Source organism: Delphinapterus leucas, chromosome 2, assembly GCF_059928025.1.
Source record: "Delphinapterus leucas isolate spDelLeu-1000000601 "Yukka" chromosome 2, BTC_Dleu_Yukka2, whole genome shotgun sequence".
Classification (NCBI taxonomy): Eukaryota; Metazoa; Chordata; class Mammalia; order Artiodactyla; family Monodontidae; genus Delphinapterus; species Delphinapterus leucas.
In genome coordinates this window covers 63565013-63590201 of record NC_143130.1, presented here as the reverse complement: position 1 = coordinate 63590201, position 25189 = coordinate 63565013, and the positions used below count along the sequence as shown (strand labels likewise).

The following is a 25189-nucleotide window of genomic DNA, read 5'->3' as shown; positions in this document are numbered from 1 at the left end:
TCTCAGCGACACAGACTCCTACAGTACAGGCCCCAGGCAGCTTGCAGACCCGAGTCCAGTCTAGGGCCTGGAGGGAAGGTGCTTCCTCATCTGATGGTCCAGCCATAAAAGGCTATACACCACCCCCAAACTCACATTCCTGTTCTGTCCCTCTGCCTGGAATACTGTCCCCCCGTTCTCTGCTGTTAAATCCCAGACTCTTCAAAGCCTGGCTCAAATGCTGCCTTCTCCCGGCAGAAGACTTCCCGACACCAGACTTGTTTAGTCACAGTCTGCCCTAAAGTCCAGACAGCCAGAACCACAAGAGGCTCAGAAGTTGGCAGTGTAAGAGAATAAGGCCCAGAGAGGGCAAGCAACTGGTGTGAGGTTGCACAGCAAGGCAATGGGTCTGCTGGATGGCCTGTGGTTGCTTTGTGAGGTTCCTGGGTGGTCAGCAGCCCTGTCCAGACCCTGAGGCCTGGTCTGAGGTCTGGGGAAAGAACTGAGGACATGGGGAACTTCCCTGGTGGTCCAGTGGTTAAGAATCCACCTTCCAATGCAGAGGACGTGGGTTTGATCCCTGGTCGGGGGAATTAAGATCCCACATGCCTCGGGGCAACTAAGCCTGCAAGCCGCAACAAAGGTCCTGCATGCCTCAACTAAGACCCAATGCAGCCAAAAATAAAAATAAATAAATAAATATTTAAAAAAAAAAAAGAACTGAGGACATGGGAGCGGGGCAGTGGGGGCAACCAAGCCTGTCTTCAAGACCTATAGTCCTCAAAGTTTGTACCTGTTAAAATCCTCCAGAGAGCCTACTCTTGTTCGAATACAGATTCTCAGGCTCCACATCAGAGTCTATGGTCTGGGTGGGGCCCAGGAATTTGAATGGTTGGCCACAGCATGTACATGTGTGCACATGACATGTGGAGGAACACGTAACCCATAGGCAGCTGTATGTACAATAAACTCCCCAGAAACCCTCAGGCACCCAACATGCACATGTACAGTTACATACCTAAGGCACATACACACACTGGCCCAGAAGCCACTACAGGCACATCCCAAACCATCCAAGCACGCGTGGCATGAAGGCTGGAGGGAAGGATCCCCTTTACCTGGCCCATATCCCTGCTCACGCCCTCAGCCCTTTACCTCCAGCTGGTCTCTTCTGATCTCAGCCGCCTCCCCCTGGAAGACATAGATCTTCTTGTTCTGGACCAGGTGCAGTGGGGCCAGTGGCCCCTCTAGGGCAATGGTCACTTGTAGGGCGGCATCTGTGTGCACAGGCCCTGCCTCCACAGAGAAGCCCAGGGTATCACGGGGGCTGAGGCTGCCGTTGTGGCTGTAGAGAATGGCCCCATCCAGCAGGTCCTGCTGGGAGAAGGTTGTGACTGGCTGGCCAGCCCGGAGCAGCAGCCCCCAGCATGGGCCAGCTGTGACATGGTAGTGGACCTCATCCCCACCACGGATATCTAGGTTGGTGTCCAGGTGGAGCACAGCTGTGTCGATGGTGCCCTGGCCTCCTTGAGGGACCACAAGGCTGGAGCCGTTGGCCACACGGAGGTAGGGCTCTGAGGCCTGAACTTCGAGCAGCGCTGTGGCCTGGTGCTGCCCATCGGACACCTGCAGCTGGATCCAGCCGCGGTCGGCTCCCGAGTGCACGAACAGGACCCGCCTCTTCCTGAGGTCCTCCTGGGTGAAGCGGTAGATGGGCCGAGTGGGCTCACCTACAGCCACGATGCTGCCGAAGAGGAGGTCCTTGCGGGTCAGCACCAGCTGAGCGTCAGCAAAGCCGGAGTCAGCATCGCTGAAGGCCATGTCATCGGTGGTCAGCAGCCGTTGCCCACCGCGGGCCACGTGGAAGACGCGGCTGATGGTCTGCACAGGGGCGTGGTCATTCACGGGCTGGATGGCCACCCGGAAGACACCCCGTACCTCCTCCCAGGCCACGTCACCACTGCCCTCGCCCTGGCGGGTAGCCACAAAGGGGATGTCATCTTCCGTGGTCTCAGAGTCGTCATGCTGGTAGACCAGCCGGCCGTGCAGCAGGTCCTCATTGGTGAAGGACGTCACCACGGTGACACCGTCCTGTGCCCCCTGCCACACCAACCTGCCGTGGCGGGGCCGCTCCATGACCTCATAGAGGTAGCTGGCACTGTTGAGACTCTTGACAAAGAGGTGATCAGCAGAGAGGACGCCCTCGCCACCCTCAGGCACCGAGAGGAGGACGTTGGTGAGGACAGGGGCGTCTGGATCACCACCGATGTGGATGGGGAAGGTGTAGAGTGGGGAGAAGTGTGGCGGGGCTGTGACCCGGAAACGGAAGGAGTCCTCGACTGCCTCTGAGGCACGTGCTGTGGCCCCATAAGTCAACCGGCCAGCCTGCAGGTCATCCTGGGTGAAGCTCTGACCGTCCGACAGCCGCATGCCCTGTAGCTGAAGATTACCCTTCCTGGGGGCCTGAACCACCTCATAGTGGAAGGCGGTGGGGTTCGGGCCTACCTCCTCCAGGGTGGCTTCCAGGTGGGCTGTGGTGATGGCCTCCTGCTGGGCGTTCTGGGGGTGCAGAGGCTCCAGCCGCAGCAGCCACACCGTGGCTCTCTGGACTGTCACTGGGAAGGACAGATTGCTCAGGGTCTCCTGGCCCACCTGCACCTCCAGGGCCACGTTCTCCACGGTGTCCTCGGCACGGTGCTGCGGGTCGGTGCTCAGGTACCTCACGCGGCCCTGCTCCACGTCCCGCTGGTGGAAGGCCTGTGTGGCCCGCCACTCGGTGCCCTCCGCCCCGCCCGCCCCCTGCTTCTGCAGCTCCCCAAACTGCAGGGCCCTGGTGAGTCGGAACAGCACGCTCACATCCTGCCCCACAGCATTTGTCTCAACCGACAGGTTGGAGGGCAAGACAGGTGCAGTGGAGCCCTGGGCCAGGCGCAGCCCCGTGTTGTGGCGGACCTGAATGGCCGGCCGGATGGCCACCACCTTCAGCGTGACCGGGGGGCTGGCTTGCAGCCCGTCGCTGACCCGGAACGTCAGGTCCGGGGCAGGCCCGCCGCGGTGGACGTACACTAGGCTGCCCACATCCAGCTCCCGGCAGGAGAACTCGGTCGCTGGCTCCCCAGGCTGGTCTTGGCGCTCCACGGGGAGGCCGGCGGGGACACCGAGGAGCTGGAAGGTGAGGCCCTCGCAGGCGGAGTCTGGGTCATCGGCCTGGAAGACCTCCGGCCCCAGCAGCTTCTGAGTGTGTTCCAGGATCACCATGTGGCTGCCATGCGGGAAGATGACGCGGGGCGGGTCGTTGACGGGGTTTATCTGAATGGGCAGGATGTACGTTTGGCCCCTCCGAAGGCAGGAGGGCACGGGCCCCCGAGCTGTCACCGACACCTCAAGCACAAGCTGGTCGGAGGTGTCCTCGGAGCCATCGTGGACGAAGCGGGCCTTGCGGTTCACCACGTCCAGGAGGGTGAACATTTTCCGTGCCTGGGCACCCGGGATGTCCAGCTCCAGCTTGCCGTGGCGGGCCCCACGGCTCACGCTGAACAGCACCTGGGATTTGCGCAGCTCGGCCTCGCTCAGATCCAGCGTGGGCTGCACGTGCCGCCACTCCAGCCAGGCTGTGCCGCCCTCGGCCACCACCAGGGGGCGGACGGTCAGCAGCTGGGTGAAATTGGCAAAGATCGGAGGCAGCCCCGGTTCAGGGGCGCAGGGCTCAGGCAGCTCCATGGCCGGCCAAGCCTCGGGTGCCAGGGTGGAGAAAGCTTCGTATGGGCCGTAGGCATCCTCCTCCTCCTCCTCCAGCCTGCAGCCAGCCTCCATGCCGCGAGTCAGCAAGGCTTCCCGGAGCCCCCATCTCTGACCATTGATGCTGAGATCCTCCAGGCAGCCCAGCAGGGAGACGTTGACAGCCAGGCCCAGGCGGTGTTCCTGGAGATGGCGAGAGCCCTCTGCATCCAGCCCCCCAAGGAGGAGACTGCCTCGTGGCTCTAGGTAGCTAAGGACCCCACGGTTGGAAGTACGTGTGGGGTACTGGTCCACGGAGATTTCCAGCCTGTGAGCATCCATGTGGACACTGACCTCGTGGGGCTGCCCATCGGCCACAGGCACGCTGTTGTGGAGCAATACAGTGCCCTGGCCCTTCTCCACCACAGCCCGCAGGTGGCCCTCAAATATGTCCATGTAGATGAAGTCCCCGTGCCGGCCCCCTGCCTGGAAGGCCAGGGGCGCCTGCCGGCTCCGTGTGGTGAGTGTAAACTCCAGGGTGCCTTCATCCCGAGTGCCCCAGGCAGGGAAGGCAGCCAGCGAGTGGGGCCCAGAGAAGCCCATGGCCACGTCATCACCGGCAGAGAACTCCTCAGCACAGCCCTCAGGCACGTCTGGGGTCAGTGGCCGAAGGAGGCTGCGGCCATTGAGGGTGGCTGTGTGGAGGCAACCCCGCAGGGGTCGGCTGGCTCTGCTCAGGTAGGGCAGGCCAAGGCTCCCGGTGCCCCCCAGGAAAAGCCCATAGGGGACCTCCAGGGGGACCTGCTGGACTTGGGCGGAGGCATTCAGGAGCCCATCGACTGACAACAAGGCCCAGCTGTCTGACACGGTCAGCCCCACAGTGTGGGGAATGGAGTCGCTCAGCAGTGTCTCTGCCAGGGTCTGCATCCTCACCTCCTCCTGGCCCAGGATAAATCTGACCTGAGGAGAGACGGGGGAATGGGGGATGGGGGAGGCACACTGAATCCATCACTTCTGCAGTAAAAGCATAACTGGTCCCCCACACTTGGGGTCCCCAGAGCAGAGGGCCTAGGACAAAAGCTTCTCACGTCACTCCTCTCCCTTTCCTGCCATCTCTTTACGCATCCCCCAAACACTCACCAAAGTGATCTCTGTGCCAGGCCTGGATGGGCTCAGGGGACCCCGATGTGAATCCGATGTGGTCCCTGCCCACACAGACCTGTCATACAGCAAGATGCTTTCCTAGAGATTCAGCCTAGATTCTTTTATGTCTCCCCTCTTTCCTTGGGTGAGAGGTGCTAGAAAAATCACCTTGGAATACGGAAGATTCTTCCCATGGCACAATGGGCACCTGGGAATCCCCTGATGAGTCCCCCTAAGTAGACCAAAACACCGTGGGGTCACTGAGGCAGCCAGGCTCACTGTTCAGAAACGGGGAGCCCAATCAGATGCTCTGTGTTTTGACCTGTCCAAGGGGAGGTCCTTGGGGAGAGAAGAGAGACATGGTTCTGTCCCCAGGACACTGACACCAGAGCTGGCTCTGGTGTGGTGTTCCCACAACCAGATGGTAAAATGGGTGGTATGGAAACTGAAAGAGCAGAGCACTAAGAACGTATGGCCTTGAGAGTCCACGTATGGAGCACCTTTCTAGGGGTGTGGCATCAATATACCTGGCAGGGAGGAAGAGCATCAGTGCTAGGTTGTACCAGGCCATGTTCAACAGTGACACCTTGTGGCAGTGAGAAGCAATGGCAGCATCAGATGGACTGAAAGCAGCTGAGGGATTCAGAGGACAAGGGGCCTCTCTCCCCTGGGGTGTGGAAGCAGATGGCTCCCCCAAATTTGGACTAAGACCTCATGTTCTCAAACTCTTCATGGTTAGGGGGAAGCCTTGCCAGAAGACTCTTTGCTAATAAAGCTTGTGGTGACTTGAAGGATGAAACAGAAAACTGAGGAAGCTGTGGCAGTATTGGTCGTTCCATCATCGACAGACCGTGGTGAATCAGGGTGATTGGTGCTATGCCAGAGGAGCGCACGGGGGTGCTGGAACCCAGGAGAGGGGACCCAGTCCAGGTGAGGAAGGGATGCCCATGATGAGACTTCAAGGAGAGGCTGCGGTTAGGCAGGTGCAGGGAACGAGTGAGGCTTGCACCAGGCAGAGGGAGTGTAGTGAGCAAAAGCGAGAGACCACAAGGCGGCAGGGAGCTGAAAGCAGCCAGGGTGGTCAGGACACAAAGGACCGGCCAGGGGTCGTGGTGAGAAGTGTGGCTAGAGGGCAGGAGGGCAGAGCTGGTTCACGAGGAAGTCACACCTTCTGGGATGCTTCTGTCCATCTCACAGTGGGGAACTTGAGACCTCAAGGCAAAAGTGACTCCCACAAGGTCACACAGCTGGTTGGGGGCCACTCAAAGCTAGAGAAGGAATCCAGCAGGGAGATGTCACTGACCTGCAGGCGTCCAGAGTGGAGCTGCAGGAGGAGGTAGTCAGCCGGGCCTGCCGCCAGGAGAAGCAGGGCTTCGGGCTGGGACGTAGAAAACTCCAGCTGTAGGTCTATGTCAGTCAGAGACATGGCCACAGGAACCTCCAGGTGGTTCTCTCCGAAGAAGGAGGCTGTGTGACAGAGAGAGCTGTGGTGAAGCTTAGCCCCTTGCCTGGAGGAGAGGTGCTGCAGGGTGGACGGGTGGGCTGCAGGGAGGGCATTGCATGCTGGTACACCCTCACGGTTCTCCTATGTGGCGTTCTCCCGTGGCCTCAGCTGGTCCCAGCACCTGCTTGGTCCTGGCACCAGAAGGCACGGCCTCACCTTGTGTCCAGCCCAGACCCTGGCTCTGAAGGAGGCCAGACCCAGCATTTCAAGCATCTCAGGTCTCTTCCTCGGAGGTTTCTGGGGCCAGAGGCCCCTGGCGGCTCTGGCTCTCTTCCCCTGGGCCCCAGAGGAATCTCCATCCTGGGTCTGGCTCAAACGGAAATGGCCACTGGACTGATCACCTGGCCCGATGGTCAAAACCCCCAGGAATGAAGCTCTAGGAGAACCACCTCTACCCAAACTGATCTCTGCTCAAATTCCTTCTCCTAAGTGCCCGTATGGTTTAGCCCCTGGGTTGGCTGGGACCACAGCTGGGCTCTGGTGGTGGTAAGTCAGGCAACTCACCCATCCCTGCATCTCTCTTGGGCCATGCTCCCAGCCATCTTTGGGGGTCAGGGGGGGCAGCTTGTTGGCCTGAGTCCATCAAAGAGCAAAGGCTCTGAGGCTAGATGGAGACCACGTGCAGTGCCGGACCCAAAATGGGCCAAACTTCCTCCATCACCCTGTATTGCTTCCTGCTGCTTAGCTATTAAAGGTCCCCGGTGAGCGGTCAGATCCGGCCCCTTTATTTCCACCATGGCCAGGAAGCCAGGGATGACGAGCTGAGTTCTTCAAGCCTCGGTCTGAGGCTGAAGACAAGGCCTGAGAGGGGATGACGGCCTGATGGGCCAGAGGGCCAGAGGGCCTCCCAAGACAGGCGGTCATATTTGGGGTTTCCCAGGGTCAGGGGTCCCTGGGTAGGGACACCTCCTCTTTTGAAGTTGTCACCCCCTCCAGGCAGTTTCCCCGAATTAGCAGTTTCCCCGAATTAGCCTCCCTTGGCCTCTAACCCGATGCCACAATTTCTGGTCCATTCCTTTTGTGGAGTTTAGCGCCACATATAATGTTGACTCTCCCCACTTGACATCCAGGGCTGGGGAGACGGGAATGGGTTACAGAGATGATTCACCGCCCCCCCCTTGGGCTTCTCTTAAATCCGGTGAGAGTGAGTAAAGGCTGATGGCCTTGATAGGAATGATCTGGCACCAGCCATATACATGCTGGTCCCCGGGCAGCCTGAGCCAGCTGACATGCACCTGAAGAAGTAGCATCAGCCACTGGAAGAGTCCCAGACTTGTATGTCCTAAGGGCAGCCAACACAGCCTGGAGGGACGGAGGGATGTCCAAGAAGGATGATGCTCCTCCCCCCGGGGTTGAGCTGAAATCCCTTCTACTTATCCCCTCTGGCCAGCACTTGCTGGCAACACCAGAGCCTTGTTTGGGAAGCTAGATGAATCAAAGGAGAACTGCAAAACCATTCGGGCGGACACAGCGCAGCAGGCCCAGGACACCTCGGTGCCCGTGAGGGACAGACCAGGGAACTGGCAGCTGGCAGGCACCTACGGAGGTGCTTTATCTGCAAGATCGTCGATTCTTAAGGACAAAACGCAGCACGCTAAACTGAGGGCAGCCACAGCCAAAGAGTCGGGGCAGGTGGCCCCGTAGGATGGAGCCACCACGGTGGCACGTAGGAACTCAGAACGGCTGGCAAGAGCCGATTGTTACATTTTCAGGAATTTTGCAAGCCAGGTGATGCTGCCCGGTGAGAATATTTATACCACGGAAAGAGGCAAACACTGCAAATCAGGGCTCCCTGTCTCCAGGAGAGTCTGTTGCTAAACATTTACCTGCCTGCCACGCAGGAGTTGGGGGCCCACTGCTTCCCCTGTGTGGGAGTGAGCACAAGCCCTCACCCACACTCCCTTTTGCTAAAGGTGGATGTCAACCTGTCAGGGCACAGTCAAGCTGAGGAGCAGGCAGGAACTTAAGTAGCTGGCTGTCTCTAACTACTGAACCACCTGCCTCCAGCACCCTCCCAGCAGGGGAGAGTAGCAGCCTGTTAGGCCTGGTTCTCCAGGCCAGAGTGGGAGGGTGACAGGAAGCAGAGGTTCTTTCCAGAGAGCTGGGGGCTGAATGGGCCCATTGAGGGGCTGAGCCCTGCTGTTTCCTGCGGGGCCAGGCGGGAAAGGGCTCACACAAGCTGCCTTGTGCTGCTGGGAGCGCACAGGCCAGGCAGCCCCCTCGCCCCAACGGAGGCCTCTGAGGCCTTGCTGGCCAGGATTTTGGAAACTCTGACAGTGCCACTCCCCCCACCTCCTGGTCTCCTTCTGCTGCCTCTCTTACTGTCTCTGATGGGCTGCAGTTGTAAGAACCCAGAGTCCCTTTTCTGGGCTGGGGGCAGGGGGACAGTTGGAGAGGGACTTCAAATGGAGAGGGGATGCAGGATAAAGAAGTCATGAGCTTGGAGTCAATCCCAGAGGGCTTCCTGGGGGAGGTGAGGGTTGTGTAGAGGAGCAGAGAGGGAGGGAAATGGGCAGTCTCAGAGGGAAGCAAGGACAAGAGACTGGCAGGGATATACAGGTTCTGGAAATGTTGAAGACAGAGGAGTAGAGAGAAAAGAAGCATGGGCCACACCAGGCTCAGCAGCCTGAGAGGGGTGTCAGGGCAGTGGGGGGAGGAGAGGAGGCATCATTACTGCCTGGAGAACTGTCCTTGACTCTCCTGGGCCAAGAAGACCCATGATTCATCAAAACACCAGTTCAGGCCTGCAGCAGCTATGTGTGCTGCCCTCTGGGCCAGAAGAAGGGGCCCAACTCAGGCCTCAGTGTCACCATTCTGTAACGTGGGCACTCCTTCCCACTCTTTCCTCCTCCTGTCTGTGGGGATTAGTCCTGGAGGTCCCTTTCTGGTCTGGGTCTGCTCTCAAACGTGAGTGTGCGGAGGGTTAATGGTGTGGACTGCTTGGGTGGCTCCAGGCCTTTGGCATGGGGGCGGGCAGGATGCCCCAAAGGGTCTGGGGGACAAGTAGGAGGGTCAGGACGAGTGCCACAGGTATAGGTTTCTCTGCCTGGAAGAGGATACACAACTGAATGTCCAGGGGGGTGTAGATGTGTACTTGCATGTGTGTGCAAGTGTGTGGGTGGCTGCTGGGAGTGTATTTTGGGTTTGCATAAGGCTGTGTGCTTGTGCATGTGTATGCGTGTGGGCTGGGAGCTGCCAGGACAGAGCAGTGATTGTGCCCAGGCCTGTCCTGCCCCTCGGTGCCCGCCCGCCATGACTTTGGCTGTGCCTGGCTCCATGAAAGGGGCAGTGTGTTCCTGGAGGGTTGCAGCCCCTCCCACCCGGCACCCATCCACCCGAGAGGTTTGCTGAAGGTGGAGAATCCCACAGCTTCCCACCCTTCCTGCCCACGAACAGGGCACTGCTGTCTGGGCCCAGGGCGGGCTCTCCATCCCTCTTCCTGAGAGGAGGGCTGGGGGCACAGAAAGAGTCTGTATCCATCCCCACTGCGGCCCTTTCTCACACAGGGGGATGAAGCCTAGGCCAAGGTCCCCCAACAAGCCACCCTCTGGCACAGCATGGGTTATGCTGGCATCTCCTGGCTCCCTGGCCCACTCCTAGGATGTTTATGAATGGGGACCTGGTCCCTGTCCCTGGGGGACCCCAAACACGAGGCTTACTTCCATCATGGCTCTCAACCCTCTGCCTATCAGCGGGATTTTGGCCTCTCGGTCTCTCTCAGGCTCCCCACTCCCTCCCAGGCTGGCCAGGGGCAGGGTCTCAAGCATGAGTGCCTTTCCAGTCTTGGCGTTGCTGCAGACCCTGCTCCTTCTGGGTCCTCAGAACCCCTGGGGCTGGCCAGTCTGTCTCTCTCCCCGTCTCTGTCCCACATCTCCCTTGTCTCTGCCTCTGCTTTTCCTCTTCTCTCCCTCTCTTGGTCTTTGGCCCCCCTCTTCCCTCTGTCCCATCCTGGCTGTAACTGGGAGTACCACCCTTGCCCCAGAACAGTCCAGAGAGCCAGACTTGCCTCCCCAGCCCTGGGACCCTCACTCCTTGGTGATGGGTTCCACAACATCAGAGTTCTCTGTGGCCCTTGTCTGCAGTAGGGTACTTGGCTTCCGCTTACCAGACAGATAAACTGAGGCTCCAGGGGAGAAGCAATCTGACAGAGAGAAGCAGAAAGCCTGCAGCTCCTGGCCTTGCCACCTGTTGGAGCCCTGCCTGCCTGGGCACCCCACCCCAGGCAGTCAATCTCTGTGCGCTCCGTCCCACCACATTCCTGGTTGCCTGGGAGCAGCCAGGCGGCCCCAGAGCCGGTGTGCGTCACGGGCAGCAGCAGCATTCCTGGGTGTCTGCTGCTGCCTGACTTTATAAGGGAGAAAGTTTGGGAGCCCAGAGCTGCCGGCAGGATGGCCGTTGGAAAGTGCCCGGCCCCACAGTCAAGGGTGGGTGGTGGGAGACCTGGACATGAGGATGTGGGGAAGGTACATCCAGTGGTACCGAGGCGGAGCAGGAGGTGAGAGACGGATGGGGAGAGACTTGGGAACCATTATTCATTCATTCATTCATTCATTCATTCACGCACAAATATAATAATGTAGCGACGGGGATGGAAGAGGAGAACTAACCTGGGAGATACAGAAAGCCTGAGAAAGACAGTAAAAGTGAGAATGAGAAATAAAGACCCCCTCCTCCACAAAGACTGAACTCAGGGATCCAGACGGAGGCCTGAGGAAGGAGATGGGGGAGGAAAAACCAAGAGACAGAAAAGGCAGGATGTTGGCAGTGAGCCTGCTGCTGTGCACAGGATCGAGGAGAGTGAGGGGGGGGCACCCCACCAGCCAGCTGCGGAGGGAGGGGGCAAAGCTGGGCTTTTCCACCGTAGCCTCTTGGGGTTTGGCACCAGGGGTGACAGATCCTGGTTCCAGATCCCGGCCCTGGGTAGGCAGTGGTGAGGCCGGGAGAGTCCCCCTGAGGGAGTCTGACGGGGAGCTGCGGCGGGGGGGATGTTCCGGGAGGGCCAAGGCAGGGATGAAGGGCTCTCTGTCTCCCCTCGTGTGTGTGTGTGTGTGTGTGAGTGGCCCACCTGCGGGCTGAATGCCGTGAGTGCAGGGCAGCGCCACGCGTCACAGCGGGTCGAGGTGAGCGTGGGCAGGTGAGGATCTGGTGCCGTGGGCCCAGTCTGGCTCTGGGTACTGGACCACGACTCCCTGGCCACGCCTGCCTCCCTGGGCTCTGGGGCAAGGGAGAAGCGGTCACGGCATCTATTCAGGTGTCTGCCCCTCTCTCAGCATGTTCCATAGCCCCCCAAAGCTCAGCCCTCCCAAACCGAGCTATGACCTTCCACCAAGCCTGTTACCACTGAAGATAACGGGGGAAAGTTACAGGGATGACTTCAGGTCAGACCAAAGGGGCAACATAACCTGCCCTTGGTGGTGACACAGGGGTCATAGGGCCAAGGCTAGATGGCTCACTACCTGCCAGGCCTGGCTGCCTGTGAGAGGCTCACACACCTGCAGACCCACTGTGCTCACCGCGCTGGCTCTCCTAGCCACTGATTCCAGACCGGGGAATAACCCAGAGGCCTACCGACCACCTGCTCCTCTCCTGCCCTGTGAGCCACAGCCACAGGAACATCGGTAGGTTAGCTCAAAATCACATGGGACTTAAAGAAGCAGCCTTCCTCTTGGGAGACAAAAGCTGTCTCAACAGAGAGCAGGAACGCCAGGCCCTGTCTGACCACCTCCCCGTCTCAACACTACAAAGACCTCGCTGGGGTCAAGGTGGCCCCATCCCTCCTCGCTCCAAGAACTCTTGAGCCCTGAGACTCACTCTCGGGGTACTTGACGTCTTTGGTTGCCTTTCTGGTTCCTTGCAAGGCCACGGAGGCCAGGGCAGGACAACAGTTTCCTTAGCTATTGGCTGAGCCCTGACTCTGGTCACTGGCCTCAGCTACTGGTCCTCTAACCAGGCATCCGGAGGCCACCCACGCTGAGTGGCATACACTGGGGAACATTTACAATTCAGGGATCCCCTCTGGAAGGTGAGTACCCCTGGAGAGGAAGCAGGGAACGGGTGGGGTGGGAGATGCTGAGCTTCGTCCACAGACGTCGACAGGGGCAGGGTTGGTGTCCTGGGATCCCAGCCACATGTTCCAACCCTGGGGCCACGTGGGGCACAGAGGAAGTGGGAGGGAAAATGAGAGGTTTTGCTGGAAGAAGCAGCCCAGAGTCCACCCAGGCTGGAGGGCAGGGGTGTGGAGGAAGCGGGGCCCTGAATGGAGTCTTTGTGGAGGCCCTGCTGCTCCCCAGGGTGGGGCTGCTGTGGCATGGAGCAATTCTGAGCGGCTTTTCCTTGCCTTATAATTTTCCTCCTTATAGGGCAGCTGAGTGGATTTCTATGCCCTTTTCCACATCCCGTTCCTTCTGGCTTTCTTGGCCCCAGAAGCAAGGTGGGATCCTCATCTCAGTGGGCCCAGGCTGAGGTAGGGGTCCTGGCAGGGAAGAAACAGAGTGAAGGACCCTCGCCTGGCATGGGTCTGCAGTTCCCCACTGCAACAGGGTCCTTGTGAAGCTGCTCCCATTTTACTGGTGAGGAAACTGAGGGGCAAAGACAGCAGTCATCTGTTTTAGGGCCTAAAGATGAGCAGCTGCAAGGCTGGGATTCGAGCCCCTGTGGGTGTGGCTCCAGAGCTGAGTGCTGTGGGTTCAGGGAGGGGTGTGTGCACACAGAAGCAGGGAGGGTGGGGGTGGGTTTTGTTGCTGCCTGTGAATCGGAAGTGGAACATCTGTGGCTGGCCCCAGTGGGAGGAGGGTGTGAGAGCTGGCCTCCTGCCTGGGAAGACACACTTTTTTCCCTTCCTTTCCGGTCCTCGGTCCTCAGTCCTCAGCCCCCTGTCTCAGGGTCAGGGGTGGAGGTGGGAGGGAGTGAGGAAGGGAGGGGAAAGCTGGATGGGGTCTGGTCTGGGGCTGGGCAGCTGGCCTTTCCCAGTGCGGCTGGATGGGGTCTGGTCTGGGGCTGGCCGGATCAGGGAGGGACCTTCTTCAAGGCTGGCTGCAGATGGCACATTCCAGAAACCACTGATAGTGCTACCCATGCCCACGGGGGTCTTGGAGGTGAGAGGTGAGGGTGGAGAGGCAGGGGGTGTGGGCTCTGCCCAGGGTGAGAAGCCTGCTCTCTGATGGGCCAGCCCCTCTCTTGGGCAGAAGCCAGAGGTGGGACGGCTGTTGGTCATCTCCAAGTCTCCCCATCGCTCTGGGATGAGAAACCGCTAAGGGCAGGGATGCTGGGGAGGTGTCTCAGGGCTTCCCCCAGCCTGGCAGGCTGGCCTTGGAGACAGTGAGTGTGCGAGCTGGGATGGGGGATAGTGGAAGCAATGACTGTGGGTTTGGACAGAAGTCTGGATGAATTTGGCACAGATTGTGCTCAACGGGCTGTGTGCCTTGGCGAAGCCACAGCCATCTGTGCCTCAGTTCCCCCATCTGAAATATAGGAAAGAGGGGTGGGATGACCCCACAGACAGAAGTCCCACATCCAGGAGACTGGGGGTAGCAGAGGCTTGGGTCAGGGATCATCCCCCCAACACACACACGCACACACACACACACACACACACCCCTGGCCCCTGGCCAGCCCAGCCCAGCAGGAAGGGGCTGGTGGGGAGGTGTGATCACTATAGTGGGTACAGCACAGCCACCTCTGGCCTGAGAGGCCACAGGCCTGGCTAGACTGGAGGCTCTCGAGGACAGGACCGAGGGCCTGTATCTCCGGGCCAGCGCATCTGCCATCCAGGAGGCCCATACACAGGTACCAACAGATGAAACGTGAGCACCTAAGGGAATGCAAGGATCAAATGGTGGTGACATTTGCCCCATAGGAGGGATTTTCTAACAGCATTGCTGTCTCACAGCAGCCAAGCAGAGGAGCAAGTTCCTGGCACTGGTGCTGTGCCTGGCCTAGGAGGGTGGACCAGGACACCACAGTGTCCTTGCTGGTGGCCTCTGTGCTAACCAGCTTCTGCCAGAGATCCCCAGACCCCCCGGCCCCCACTCCACTGCTGGACAGGCCTGACTCCTCTTGGAATAGTTCCTTGCCTAGTACCCCCATCTGACAACTCCGCAGACCCCTTCAGTCCGTCAGCACTCACCGAGCTGTGCCCCACCTCTGCCACCCTCTCTCCAGCCGACCTCTTCTCCCCTGACCTCAGGCACTGCCTCTTTGCTGTCGTACCCATATCTCTGTCTCAAGCACCAAGTCTCCAGGGCTCTAGGCCTGCCTGTCAATGCCCCCTAGGCGTCTACACCGGGAACATCTATAGGAACCCCCAAACCCAAGCCCACCCGCTCAAGCCAGACTCAGTATCATCTCTCCTCCAACCTGCTCACCACCCAGTGAAGGCCCCACACGCACCCACCGCTGGGCAGAAACCTGAGAGTTGCTCTGACCCTCTCCCTCTTCCTGACCATGAATGAATGTTCCCTCCATTCGGCTCCATTACTTGTCCTTCAAGTCTGTCTCCCCCTCTTGCTTCTCTGTGCCATGCCACAAGACACATGGTCACCATCCTTTGCTGCCTCCCTTTGCTAGGTGCAGTCACAGTTAACCTAAACTGAGGTGCTCCATCCTCCTCCCTTGCCTGGATGCGTTCGATGGCTCCCCAGTGCCCCATCATCAAGACCCTGCCCTCTGGTGTGGCACTGAAGGTGCTGGGTGACCTTGCCCCTGCCCCGCCAGGCTTTCCTGTTCACTCCTTTGAACACCCCACGTGCCAGCCTCACCAGACCCTGGGCACCTAACAGGTCCCCATTCTGGCCTTCGCTCAGGCTGGGCCTTCTGCCCAGCAAGCTCTTCTTTCCTTTTTGCCTGTGAAATGCCCTCATGCCCCTTCAGGGAAGAAGTCCTCCTCCACCCTTCCCCATAGCTCCTTCTCCGCATCTGGGGTGCAAAGAGACTCAACCGTGGCTTGGGGAGTTGTGTGACTGTCACCTCTCTCTGTTAACACTGTGAGCCTCAAAGGGACAAGACTGGTGACGGGAGATGGCAAGATAGGAGGGAGGGGCCCAACAGGGCAGGAGGGGTGCCACATTCCCTGGCTGACCCAGCAGCGAGGGGCTGCACCTGGGAGCTTGCCTCAGCTTTGCCCCCCACTTGTCTTACCTCCAAGCTTCTTTCAGTCCTTCTCTGCCCTGCAGGGCCCCGGTGCCTGCAGCCGGGGGTGGGGTGAGGCTGGACACAATGGCTGGGGCGGAGTGGGGCGCTGCCCCAGCCAGGGAGAGTTTTTCTGGGCCTGTGGTGACAGTCTGGTGCTTGTTTTTAAAGAAAATAGAATCAGAACACCTATTTATAGCTGGAGGCCATAGCCACAGACAGGAGATGGATGGGGTTTGAGGCTGCGCAGGCTCCCGCTCAGGCAGGCGCTGGCGGTGGAGCCATTCCCAGGCCCCCTGCCCCCCTTTCTCAGCCCCCAAGGAAGTGCCTGTGGGATCCTGACATTCCCTGGGACAGGATGTAGCCTGCTCTTTGGGGCTGGGGAAGGAGGGGACTTGGGTGAGGAGGATGGAAATTTTCTCTCAGAATCGGCCCCTGGGGCCCAGAGTCCTTTGTGGGAATGGGCGGAGGTGAGGGTGTGTTACGTGTCTGCAAGGCACAGGAGGGAGGCAGAGGAGGACCTCTGGGGATGCGGGTGCCGCCTGCCAGCGCACTGGGTAAAGGAAAGAGAACAGGGCAGCCAGAGAGAGAGGCGCAGGGTTGGGGAGAGAGAGATGGAGAGACAGCCTTGGTGAGGACACAGAGACAGGCAGGGGTCCGGGGAGAGAGATCTGCAGCCCAGCGGACGCCCTGAATAGAGGGGAGATAGAGGAAGCAAGGGGAGATCTGAAGTGGGGGGTTCCATCCCACAGAAAGTCTTCACAGTGCTCTGGGCAGACTGGTCCGTTGGATCCAGGTGAGAAAGGGCAAGAATTAGGCATCTCTGTGGCCTGTACCCAAGAAGGCCAGGCCTTGCATACTTCTCCCACCCCCAGGACCTGGAGACCCTCTGCTCCCGGCAGTCTAATGCTGGGAGGCCCAGGTCCGTTTGGAGGCAAAGCAAAGCTGTGGGGGCAGAGCTGATGCACACGGGCTTTGTCACCAAGATCGTGGAAGGACTGTCCTGGACAGAGCGGGCAGGGCAGTTCCAGGACTGCTGGGGACAGGTCTGGGCTCTGACTTGCTAGGAGGTGAATTCCCCGGGCCTGGAGGAGTTACAGGCTGAGGCTATGGCCTGGGCTCACACCTGCTGCCAGCCTCTATTCAGACCCCTCCCCTCCCTTGGTTGTGCCGTTGGGGGCTGTGGGATGGCTACAGCCTGGGGCATGTGTCATGGAACTACAGCCACAACGGGTGACTCAGACAGTTAAAAAAAGGAGCAGCTTTGAGCAGTGACTCAACTGGCTCTGGAGGGGCTGGGTGGGTCTGGCTGGTACAAGATGGGGTGACTGGGTTTATTTTTGGTAGGGTGGGGCTGGGGCCGGGGTTGGGGGTGGAAGAGGGGAACTGGGGGTGGAGAGGAGCCGCTGCTCTCATCCCAGGAGAGCCCCAGGGCTCCGTGCCAACTTAGGAAAACGGTTTCTTGATGCCAGAGAGCTCTGGCAGGCTGGGCCGCCTCTCAGCCCTGTTCTGAGCCTAGCCTGCCTTGCTGTGTGGACCCAGATAAGCAGCCGGCTCTCTCTGGATAGAAGCAGAGATCTTTGTCCTTTTCCCAAGAGGCTTGAGCTCAGAATTTTAGAGCTGACCTTGGAGAATGAAGATCCTACCCAGAGGCCCAGAGACGGACAGAGGTCTGCTCAAGGCCACACAGCAGGGCCAGGTATCCCAAGGGCTGCCATTACACATTTGGCTCGTGTCCCTACAATATCTCTTCTATCCCAGGGCTGTCAACAGTTGGAAGGATGGGCTCCCATTTGAGTACCTGCCCCTGGAGAGGCTCAGCTGGGCTCCAGATGAGTGTCCGGAAGCACATGGGCACCAGATGTCCAGAGATAGAGCCTCAGCCGGGGGCAGGAGCCTGGATTCTATTAGCACACATTTGGGGAGCTGACCAGTCTTTGCCCAATAGTCTGTTCAGAAGGTTACCTCTCTGGGGGTGAAAGCCGAGGATGCCCCCACACTGGGATCTTGACTTGGGGGCCCAGGCTTTTTATCCAGAGTGTCCCTCCAGTTGGCACTCCCCAAGGCTGCTCACCCCACTCTGTAGCCATTTCCCAAGACTCACTTCCCCTCTCCTCCACCAACTCTGATCTTACGCGTACATGGACTCAGGCGTCACCAATACCCCTGGTGGGTCCAAGCAGCCCAGGAGAGACAGAATCCCTCAGTCCTTCATTCTGGATCCTGCTCCTCATGATGCAGCCACTACTGCTTAATGAGTGGTGGTAATAGCCCCAGGGAGCTTCATGGGAGCCGTCTCACATCACTGGGCCCTGGCCTCCAGCCCCTACCTCCAGAGGGGCCCCTGAAGGGTGGGCAGAGAGCAGGGAAAAGACAGGCTTCTAGGCTCCCCATCCTATAAAAGGTCCGGAGGCCTGCTCCTTCTCTCCGTCCCCACCCATCCGCTCTTGGGAGAGGGTCTGAGTTTCATTTGGTCATTCGTTCAACAGATTGATTGTGCTACGTCCTGGCTCAACCATCTCCATCCAAGGGACCGTTAGGCTTTGGGGTGGGGCTGCAAGGGGCTGTCCTGCTTCTCCTCACACAGGAGAGGTGTGTGGACCTCAGCCCAGTGAGTCAGTCAGATGCAGGACCCATCCCCACCCCCCTTTCTGAAGGGTCCTGGGCTGGCGGGCAGAGGCTGGCTTGACAGGTCCCCTGGGAGACTGCCTCCCCCTTTCCGTGTCACTTCGTCCCACACAGATCCTCTCCAATCCCCTGTTTTGGAAACTTTCTCAAAGATTCCTAAGCAGGAACCACCCCCCACCCGTCCCCCGCCACCATTGCTGGGCCTGCCCCACTCCAGAAGAAGATGGGAATAACAGGATAACAGCAACCTCAGGACCAGGCACCTACTGAGCATTTACTCCAGGCAAAGGGCTTTAATCCCCAACACACAAAGGAGGCAGGAATTATTTATCCCATTTCAGAGAGGAGAAAACTGAGGCTCAGAAAGGCCAGGTCACCGGTATTGAGGCTGGAATTAAATTCTAAGCTCTCTAACACCATGTTCTTTACCACCATGAGCCTGGCCTCCGGTCTCCCCCAGCCCTGTAGAGGTTCCAGGAGCTGAGGACTCAGAGGAGGGAGAGGTGGGGCCTGAGTCAGGACTGAGGGGCGGGAGGGAAGCTTACTCTTAGCTGCTCCAAGACGCCCAAAAAGGGTGAATCGTTCCTGCCCTCACCACGGTGAGAAGTGTGTGTGTGTGTGTGTGTGTGTGTGTGTGTGTGTGTGTCTGGGCTGGAGGCCTGCCTGGCTGGCCTCCAGCTGTAGGAGAGCTGGACTTGCCCCAGTCACTGCACACAAGGGAAGGGGCAGGGAGGGCTGGCGTTGTGGGAATCAGCATCCTGGGCCCACTGATATTTATAGCTGAATGCGGGGGTGGGGGCTGCTCTTAGGTGGGAACGGAAGTTGGTCTCCTTTCCTCCACCCCCTCTCCATCTTCCCAGAGAGAAGGATGGCGCAGGCTAGAGGCCCCGGCATGGTGGTGGAGCTGGGGGCTGTGTCCTGAGTTGGGGGCTTCCCCCAGGCTTCTGGCTCCGGGGTGGACACTCTCTTTGCCAGGCCCTGAGCCAGGCTTCTGGGAACACTATGTGTGTGTGTGCGTTTGCAAGTGTGTGTCTGCACACACATGTACGTAAACCTACTGGGTGTCACGCTGATGGGGGTCACAGAACAGGGGCAGGGGCCAGATGAAGGTAGGGGGAGAAAGGCCTGTAATCTCACAGAGATGGAGGGCAGGGCCCCAGAAGGGGGGCAGACCAGGCTGTAGGCCTGAATAATCAATGGTTGGAAAAGCCTCCCAGGGGTGGTGATGCTGGAGCTGGACCTTGAAGGATGGAGAGAAAAAAAAAGAGCCGTTGCAAGAAACAGCTTGGGCAAAGGTGGAAGGGTGCCAGGGATTATGGATTATTATCTGACGGTCTAGTTCATCAGCCAGCCTGTGGGACACAGCATCACCTTGAATGTGGAGGCTGATCTACTGGGGGGAGAGAGGGCCCAGCCACAGCCATGGTGTCTTTGGGCCTGCAGGCAGGTGGCACCATGAGGCTGCTGTCTACCTGGATACTCAGGAGTGTCCCATTTGGTTCCGAGAGGGACAGGAATGGGATGCTGGGGCAGGAGAGGCCAGGTCCCCAGGGCTGGCTGGGACTACATTCTGCTCCCTGCCTTCAAGTCCCCAGACTTTGCTCCACCTGGGGAAGGACACCTTCCAGGGGCCATTGATATCAATCTTGATCTGTATTCTTTGAAAGCCAGGAAGTCCTTTCTTGTATGTGACCTGACTCTCCCCTGCTCTCAGTAGGTTTTAACTCAAAGCAATTCATTGGTTTTCAAGCCTTTCTTTTAAGCCACAGGACACTTTATCAAAACTGTATCTTACGAAAAACACCGATCTGTAAACACATGTTCATGAGACTGCTATGCATGGGTCGGGGTGGTGCCAGCATCCCGTATTCCCAGATATGGGAATGTAAAGCCCCGGAGCACCTTGGACACAGTCCGAAAACCCCTGGTTGGCTCAGTGATCTCTATGCCCCTTGTGGGCCCAGTCCTGGGTGCAGCAAGATAGTGGAGACCTCAGAGAAAAGTAGATGGGAGGTCTGCCCTTGGGGAGCTGCTGGTCCTGTGGGGAAGGCCACACCCAAACCAGGGTACAAGGACAAACAGCAGAGAGGTCTACCCCCTACCCTGCTAAGGATTTGCTGTGTGACTCTGAGAAAATAGCTGTCCCTCTCTGGGCCCTGGTTTCCCTATGAACCATGGGGGGCTGGCCTGGGCTGGGGAGTCTCTGCAGTGAGGTCTGGGAGGGGAGGCTGCCTTACTGACCCACCATGACACTTAAACCGCAAGAGACACACACACTGAAACGGTTTAGCATGAGCAGTGGCGGGAGGCCTGGCTAATGCACGTCAGAGCTGGCAGGGCTGGCTCTTCTGCAGGCAGGGAGCGGCATGGGCGTGGGCAGGAGCTGAGTGGGAGGAAGGAATGGTCAGCAGGAGAGGCACTGTCCAGAAGATGAGTGAGCCATGCCACCAAGCCACCTTGATGGCAGCCCCAGAGCCACTACCCTACATCTGAGACAGATGGGGCTTCATTTGCCACCCCAGCTGTCGGTGGAGGAGTGGTGGGCTTCCTTGAAGAAGATCTGCTTATGCTGTGAGGAAGTGGGGAGGGTTTGGAAAGGTAGGGGTCACTTGCTGGAGGGGTCTGCAGAGATGGGAACAGAGATCTGGGGTCCTCAGGGACCTGTCTCTCTCCTGAGGACCTGTCTTTCTCCTCTGCTGGGGGGCCTGAGTCCACTGGTCGGTGGCTGCCCACCTGGCCTGATCCTGAAAGGCGGCTGTTGTTGGGTACACCATGGCCTGTGTACCCAAAGAGGGACCTGAGGCCAGTCCTTCTCGTTCTCAGAGCCTCAGTTTCCTCATCTGTAAAATGGGGAATGTTTCTTGACTTATAGGGCTGCTGTGAAGCTGCAGGATAACATGGCTAGTGCCCCCCACAGGGTGTCTCGGGAGGTAGGAACTCTGTTGTAAGAGAGCTCCATCCTCTCCCCTGTTTGGAGTTACGGGCCCTCCTGAGAAGCAGAGAGCCAGGAGCCCCTACCCCAGGGAGAATCCAAGTACAAAACTGTTCATACAAATTTGGTTCATTCAAAAATTACTCATACACACTCAGTAATAATAGTAATACAATATTTCTGAAACATACCCTAAGCCTGCACCTGGAGGAGGAGTCGTAACTCTGGAAGGCTCTACAGAACTGGACCCACGCTGGGTCAGGGGCATGTTGGAGGCAAAAGGGGAGCTGGATGGGGCCAGGAGTTGGCGGCAAGGCGGTAAAGGAGCGGAGGGACCTGGAAGGGAACAGGCTCAAGTCCCAGACCCAAAGGCCCCCTTGTTTATTTGCTCTTGGCACTGAATAGGAGCCCCAGCGCAGCTCAGCACCCCCTGCCCCCATCTTGTCCTCACCTCCTTGCCTGAAGGCCCCACCCAGCCCAGGTCTGCGAGCACCGCTGGTTGTATGCACGGTTGAGCGGGCTCACATCTGTGTGCGCCAGTGAGTGTGTAGTCAGGGCTATTTCCAACTCCCCCTCCCCTGCCCACCCCCTCCTTGGCAGCATGCCCGGTTCCTCACACCCCACTCCCCTCTGGCCCTTCCTCAGCCGCCTGGCCCACCTGGCGCAGCCCCCTCCTCGGGCCCCCCAGGCGGGCAGCACTGACAGGCTCTTGTCCTGGCTGGGCAGGCGGGTGGATGTTGGGAGCGGGGCTCAGTTACACTTGGTCTGGAACAGCTTTTTCAGAGTCCGGGGGTGGGTGGCGCTGGGCCTAGGGCCCTGGCCCCTGCCCTGCTCTAGAGGGCTGGGGCAGTGTACGTACACACACAGACACACAGACACACAAGGCTGAGAGGCTGTCTCCAGCACCACTCGTTCCCCCAGACCATCCTTAGAGGCAACAGAATCTACCCTGGTTCAATTCCTTGCACCTGAGGCTCCCCCGTCCCCACCCCAGCCCTGCTCTCTAAGACACCCCCATCGGTTCAGAGCCCTCACCCAGATTACACAGAAACCCTCTCTGCCAGCTACTCCCGCCTGAGTCCCACGTGAGCCCCTCACCCTCTGCCTTTCAAAGTCAGCTATGCCAGGCAGGGAGGAGGTGCGGGAGCCACCGGCACTGCATGCTCTGTGCTCACTTTGGCCTCCCAGTTTTGCTTGTGCTGTACCCCCTGGCTGGAAGCACATCCGCTCAAACCCAGTCTCGGCTCAGACCCAATCTCCCCAATGCCTGTGGCTCTGCTGGGCCTCCCACAGGGCTTAGAAGCGGCTGGACACGACACTTATCATCCACACTGGCACAGGGGTCAAGTCTAGCCGCCCACGCAGGCGGGGAGCTCCCACAAAGTGCGACTAGGGGCTCTTGTTGGGCAGCTGGGCTTCTCTGTGGGTTACAGCACTTTGCTTCCTCCCTGGGTCCTCAGTTTCCTCGTCTGTACAATTGGAAGGTTGGCCCAGATGGTCTCCAAAGGTGCTTGACTCTCAGGTCCCATGACCTGGATGCCTGGAATGTTGATGAGTGCAGGGAAAGCATCCCAGTGTGCCTCACTCTGGTACCTGAGACTTGGGGGACTTTGGGGCTATGGGTGTCCAGGAGGGGTGGGAGTGATACCTTCCTCGGTAGGGGCTGTCCCTATTGCAGAGACCAGGACGGGGGACAGAGGGGGACATGGCATGGAAACAGAGGTGGGCTCTTGGAGGGGAGCTCTGCCTGTGAGGGGGACAGGATACTAGCTCGCCCACCCCCTCACCGCTTCCAAATCCCTCCTAAGGGCCGGGGTCAGCTTGATGTTATAAAACCCCACTGGCACCATGTTGCTCTCCTCTCTAAAAGCTTCGCCGGCTCCCCACTGCCAATAGGGTATAGGCGGTGGACTGCATTTTGCCATCTCAGGTTTCTGTGCCCCAGCCCAATGGCTCTTCCTGGCTTGTGCTCAAAATATATATACCTTCCAGCCAGGCTGCTGGAACTCCGTATCTCAACCTCCCTCTGCTCATACGCCCTCAGAGCCTTTGCTCGTCGAGCCCTCGCCTGGAGTTCTGACCCCCTTCCCATCCTCCAAGGCTTGGCTCAAGGATCACCCTCTGCCCCGCCCCAGCTTGCCTCTGAATTTCTCTTCACCATTCTCCTCATCTGGATCTTTGCAGACATGATCGGAATTGCTGTTTGAGTTTTAATTTGCTTTTCTGCCTCCTGAATGAGTCCAAGTCCAGCCTATGCATTTCTGTGCACTCCTGACTGCCCAGCACAACGTCTGCACATTGTTGATGCTGAGAAGGTATTTGAGAATGGCTCTCAGTTGAAGCCCAAGGAGGTGGGTACCGGAGTCCCTCCCTTGGCTGGAGGCTGGGCAAGCAGACCTCTCTAGTCAGCTCAGATGCCCCCTTCCTATCCCTCTAGAGGCCCAGCCCACAACCCAGGCCCTGAGACCTTGAAAGATGGGGTCCCTGGGGACAGGAACAGGGAGCCTGGGGATCCAGCTCTGACTCACCCCACTGGGGGATCCTCCCCTGACTCATTTCCCTTTTGGGTGCCTTGTGATTACTGTCCATTCTAACTGGCTTCCCCATCTAATGGGGAGAGGGGTGTGGCCTAGGTCCCTGCTAAGGGAGACTCAGGCTCTTCTGCTCAAAGTTGTTCTTGGGAATGGTCCCGAAAGATGTAGGCTGAAGCACTGATTCATACATACATGGGTAGTAATGACTGATGGGTCCTGAGGCCACAGGTCTTATGGCATAACTAGACCATGCCTTAACTAAGGGAAGAATGCCATAATGGTGGGATTTCTGGCATTGCAATAGAGACGGTTACATCCTAGCACCTCTCAGACGGCAGTCTCTGCTGGAAGCAAGCACCAATGCCTGGGACGGGGAGGTGTGGCAGGGGGGTGCCCAGAGCTGTCTGAGGGGCACAGGATATCTGAGGGGCACCAGCCCTGCCTCTAGGAGGCTGAAGAGTGGGTGGTCCTGTCTGTCACCAACTAGGCCTTCTCAGTGAGGAGAAAGGACAGAGAAGACAGGAGTGGGAGGAGGAGGCCAGGAGGAAGGTGGTGGTGAAGAGGCCAGACAGAAAATGCACCCAGGAACAAGGGGAACAGGAGCAGAGCTGGGGCGCAGCTGGAGGAGGCCCCAGGAGGCTGGGGTGCTTGTGGGGCCCCACACAGGATGGGGTAGGGTGGCTTCCTCCCCATTTCACGCCTTGCGGCACTCCCCCTTCCTTGCCTGGGTGTCTGAGGTGGGGAACTCGCTTCTCACTGTCACTATGTGTCCTTTGGGCACCAACTCAGTCCTAGAAAGCCTGCTGGGAACAGGGAGCCCAGGCGGCACTGGGGTGTCTCCACTGGGTCTAGAGAACAATCCTGCACAGAGCCACACCCTAGGGAAGTGACCCTGGGGCCAACCTCAGATAACCAGAGCCCACATGACCCCCTAGATCGAGAGCCATGGCTGGGGGTCCTGCATCCCCTGGGGGTGGGGTGGTACTGCCAGAGACCCCAACCAGGGGTGGCAGAAGTGCAGTCCCCTCGTTTCCCAGTCTGGGGGCCACTTCTGGGTCCTCCTGTCCCTTTCCTCTACCTAAGAAACCCTCCACAGCTCTTGCCAGTCTAGGTCGGCGTCTCAGGCCCCTCACTCACCTGTGGATGCTGGTCCCACCAACGTAGCGAAGGTCAGAGCCAGGGTCAGGGCGGGGGCTGAGGGCAGGAGCCGCGGGCTGGAGCGCATCGCGGCGGGCTGGGCAGCGGGACTGGCGAGAAGCGGAGTTCGGAGCCCTGAGCTTGGACGCCAGAGTCTCGAGTGGAGAGAACTGGCGCGGGCTGGGGCTCCGGGCGTCCCGCCGCCTACTTAACACGGGGGCGGGGCAGGCGCCGACCGGCGCGCGCGCTCCGGTTTCAGGCCGGGGCTGTCCTGTCTGCCCCCCACCCCTAGTCTTCTTAAAGGGCCCGTGCTGGGCTGCTCCTCCCCGTCAGGGGTCAGGGGACCCTTATAGCTTGATCAGTCCCAGGCTCCACCTTAGAGATTTGGGACAAAATCCCAGAGGAGCCCAGACCTCCTGGGCTCTGGCGCAAGGGCTCCCGGAGAGCTGCGCCGGGAGGAGATGTGAGCTGAGCTAGTCCCGTCACTTC

The 25189-nt window shown here is 59.0% G+C and overlaps 1 protein-coding gene across 2 annotated transcripts in view; it reads right to left on the bottom strand.

The window, feature by feature from the left end:
* Positions 1-24905, bottom strand: part of CSPG4 (chondroitin sulfate proteoglycan 4) — a 35137-nt gene extending 10232 nt beyond the window's left edge. Inside the window, exons 1-3 of one of the 2 annotated variants that reach the window (XM_022580090.3) lie at positions 24701-24905; positions 6143-6306; positions 1135-4656 (exon numbers count right to left, since the gene is read on the bottom strand). In XM_022580090.3, coding sequence (XP_022435798.2) covers positions 1135-4656; positions 6143-6306; positions 24701-24788 — 3774 coding nt within the window. In that variant the 5' untranslated portion in view covers positions 24789-24905. Of the gene's footprint in view, positions 1-1134; positions 4657-6142; positions 6307-15478; positions 15683-24700 lie in introns of those variants that run through there. The other variant, XM_089906972.1, reaches the window with a different exon arrangement.
* Between the last annotated feature and the right edge of the window lie 284 nt (positions 24906-25189).